At 43.3% G+C, this 4174-nt stretch overlaps 1 protein-coding gene across 2 annotated transcripts in view; it reads left to right on the forward strand.

Annotated features, from left to right (window-relative positions):
• LOC105304927 (zinc finger protein 416) overlaps window positions 1–4174 on the forward strand; it is an 8137-nt gene continuing 3963 nt past the window's right edge. For both annotated transcript variants that reach the window (XM_011379299.2, XM_023522743.1), the window contains exons 1-2: window positions 1–126; window positions 1920–2046. In XM_011379299.2, the coding sequence (XP_011377601.2) occupies window positions 64–126; window positions 1920–2046 (190 nt within the window). In that variant the 5' untranslated portion in view covers window positions 1–63. The remainder of the gene's footprint in view (window positions 127–1919; window positions 2047–4174) is intronic.

The raw sequence follows: 4174 nt of genomic DNA on the forward strand, positions 1-4174 counted from the left end.
CTTGGGCCTGGGGACCCTGAAGAAACCCTAAGCCCGAGGTCATAAAGCGAGGCTGGAGGTTGTATGGAGTGGTTCCTATTGTTGGTAACCAATACCACGAGGTGTAAAAGATTGTTCCAGACACAGGTACCAGAATGTGCTGATGCTGGGAGGTGAGGCTGTGTGTTTTCAGGGACCTGTAGTTCTCCTTTCTCATAAGACAAAAAGGATAACTGAGAGCAGATGGGAAAGTGTCAGGCCTGGATTGGCTCCATGAGAAGTTGGCTGTCTCTTCTGAAGGTGAAGGGAGTAATGGGAGTTTTGGAGGGGGGTGATCTCGCCCAAGTCAGGCTCCCTGTGGCTGCAGCCTATAGTACTGAGTGTAGGTTTGGGGAGGCAATAGGAATAATAGGGAAGAGGTCACAGCAATACTTCAGGTGATGTCGGTGGTTGTACTGGTGTGGTGGCCATAGTGGTGGGAGAACTGGTTGGATCTGGATCAGTTTTCTAATTAGCGCCACCCAGAGTTTCAGATTTTAAAGATGAGAGAAAGGTAGGAGTCAGAGTTTTGGGGGTTAGCAGCTACAAGGATGGAAACCCCATTTACCAGAACAGGAAGGTTAAGTTTCATTGCAGAAATCAGTTTTGTTTTTACTACCTTAAGAGTCCGAGATATTTCAAAAAACAATTTGTGGAGAGCAATTAGTAGATGGCCACACAGGTCTAGAACTCTGAGGAGATGTTCTGTGTGGAGACATCCAGAAGGTGGTGGCTAATGTCTGTGCTGGGGTGCAGCAGAGGCTCATAATTAGTAGGGTATCCTGGTCTTTGTGCTAATAGTACTAGAAGCCCAGCAAGGAGAAGGTGGGGCTGTGACTGGGTCTCCTGCTTGGGTACCTGGTTGGTGGGGTGGGCATCACACACACAGGTGAGGGAGAGAAGTGGCTGTGGGAAGGTTATGGGCAAGTGGATGATCTGTCCATGGCTTTCATGGGAAATGTAGACAGAGGAATGCAGAGGCATGGGAATCATTGAGACAAGATGACATCGAGGCCCCTGTTATTGCTTATGCATGCTTTGGACTTACCAGGATTTTGTTGTGATCCTTGTTGGATCTGGGCTGTTTCAGTCAGGCTGGTAGATTAGCACAGGAGCACAAGTGGTCATCTGGGAGAGTTACTGGGCCTGGGCTTGAGGACCTCTGGGGCTGGGCTTTGAATGGCGATTACATGCAGAGAGGAAGGCAGTGACTGGAGAGGGGACATCAAGTGCTGCACTAATGGTAGATGGCTGTGGGTCTCCGATATCTGATGTGGTTCTCAGTGGCTGCGATTGAAGCAAGGAGCAGAATTGGGCAGAAGGCCTTCAGAACAGATTTCATCCTCTCTGGCAGCAGGGACCAAGGGAAATCTGGGGTAGTACTGGATCCTGTTGGAATTTGTCAGGCACCCTCTGGGAGCCATGTGCTAAGTAACGTGGGGAGGACAGGGAGATGCCTGTGGTGTGGGCAGGAGGGTATAAGTGGTTGCTGGAGTGAAACCAAGAGAAAGATGTGGTAGAAAGAGTGATGTAGAACGTATGAACTGAAAGACAATGTCAAGCCATGAGGACATAAGAGTGAAGGGTGAGCCCATGTTTGGTTGTATCCGGAAGACTCCATCTATGGGACTCCAGAATTGCCTGACAAGAGGGTATATGCTCTAATGTCAGGCTCAGAGTTTAGATGGCTTCTCTGTGCCCATGTGCCTATTGTCGCTGTGAGCAGACACAGTGATCATGAAACCATGAGAAGAGCAGGTACCTGTGGCACCAGGTCCTGCGTACCTCCTGTAAGGTGGAGACATTGGGAGGAGGGTGAGCAGGAGATGAGTTCTGGGTGGATTAACTTGGGGTCCTAGGAGAGCAATTGATCATAGAATGATTTGTCCCAATTGTGGCAGGGCTGTGTGACCTTTGAAGATGTAGCCATTTTCTTCTCGCAAGAGGAATGGTGCCTTCTGGATGAGGCTCAGAGATGCCTGTACCATCATGTGATGCTGGAGAACTTGGCACTTATGGCCTCACTAGGTAAGGCCCTCCCATCCACCCATGTCCTGCTTTCTGTCCTTTTTTTCCCCAGAGGCAACTCTACCCTTTCCCCAGCCAGACCATGGGCTCTACTAACTTTCCCTTTTTCTTGGCACATGTTCTTTGGGTGCCAGCACTGAGCTGTGGGGACTAACCTGAGTAGCCCTAAGGCCCTTTGCCCCAAGCATGCAAGGATGGGTCTGGAGTTCAAGAGTCTGGCAGCCTAATGCATCTCACCTCTCCCTGGCAGGGTGACTGTATCAGATCCATGGCACCTTGTGTTTCAAGTTCTAAATGAATAAGTAGTTTTAATAATATTGATATTGTGTTTAATAATTGATACTGTGTTTAGTAATATTAATATAGTGTCATAATGGAGGGGGCCAAAGCATTAGGGTTGCAGTAATCCACCAGAGGTATCCTTTAAGAATAGGCACCGTTGGCTTTAGAATGGAGAAGCAACTAGGACAAGCACCCCATTATTAGATTTTTATATAATACATTTTAATCCTTGAAGGCCCTGTTTTAACTTCCATTAGGCCCTATTAACTATTTTAACTGGGTGGGCTGTGGGATACCACTTTACTAAACCTATTTCAAAGACTTATGTTAATTTAAATTTATTATTCATCATGTTAGAGCACCTATGCCCAATATGGGATATTTTCAGATAATGGGTGTTATGACTTTGGGACATATAGGAAAGGCTATGTTCAAGTGAGGATAGCTATTTTTCTCTGTTTTATACTTAGTTACTTTCCCAAGAGTATAGGGGTACAGTGTGGAAAAGTAGTGGGATTCCCTAGGTATAATTCGAGCCTCAGTAATGATTACATTTATGAAATTTGGCCATTGGTATCTTTTAGTAAATGTTAAAGTTTGTTTATGTTTAAACCACATTATTGAGGAATGATTGACATGTAAAAAGCTGTACATATTTCATGAATACAACTTGATAGGTATAGAGATAAGTATATACCCTTGTATGTATCACCACCATCAAGGCCATAAGCATATCCATCACCTCCCAAAGTTTCTTCCCATTATTATTGTTGTTGTTCTTGTTGTTGTTATTTTGTGTGTGTGTGCATGGTAGGAATACTTAAGATAAGGTGTACCCTCTTAGCAAATTTTGAGCATACATTACAGTGTCATTAGCTGTAGACACTGCTATGTAGGAGCTGTCCAGAACTTATTTATCTTGTTCACTGAAACTCTGTACCTTCAACCATTACTTGTCCATTTCCCCCTTCTCCCAGCCTCAGCAAACATCATTCTACTCTTTGCTGCTCTAAGTTTGACTGTTTCAAATTCCACATGTAAGTGAGATCATACAGTACTTGTCTTTCTATGTCTGCTCATTTCACTCAGCACAGTGCCCTAAGGTCTATCCATGTTGCCACAAATGGCAGGATTTCCTCCTTTCTCATGGCTGAATAATATTCCATTGTGTGTATAGCTCATATTTCCTTCATCCATTCTTCCCTCTATGGACATGAAGGTTTTTCATATCTTGGATATTATGTTAATGCTGCAGTGATCATGAGAGTTCTAATATGTCTTGGAGAGCCTGATTTAAATTCCTTTGGGTAAATACTCAGAAGTGGAATTGCTGGATCATATGGTAGTTCTATTTTTAATTTTTTGAGGAAACCCTATATTTTTTTCCATAGTGGCTGTACCAATTTAATTTCTACCAAAAGTGTACCAGGGTTACCTTTTCGCCACATCCTTGCCTATATTTGTTATACCAGGGATAAGTCCAGTTGGTTATAGTGTATAATCCTTTTAATGTGCTGTTGAATTTGGTTTTCTAGTATTTTTGCTAAGGATTTTTATCTATGTCTATCAGTAATTTTCTTGTGTTGAAGAGTTCTTATCTGGTTTTGATATGAGGGTAACGCTGGTCTTGTAAAATGAGTTTCAATGTGTTCCCTCCTGTTCAGTTTTTTAGAGGATTGGTGTTAAGTGTTTAATAGAATACACCAGTGAAGCTATTAAATCCTGGGCTTTTCCTTTTTGGAGGTTTACATTATTGATTCAGTGTCATTACTCATTATTGATCTGTTCAGGTTTTATGATTAAGTCTTGGTAGGTTATATGTTTCTAGGAATTTATTCATTTCTTA

The sequence above is a fragment of the Pteropus vampyrus genome, unplaced genomic scaffold, assembly GCF_000151845.1.
Source record: "Pteropus vampyrus isolate Shadow unplaced genomic scaffold, Pvam_2.0 Scaffold357, whole genome shotgun sequence".
In the NCBI taxonomy this organism is placed as follows: Eukaryota; Metazoa; Chordata; class Mammalia; order Chiroptera; family Pteropodidae; genus Pteropus; species Pteropus vampyrus.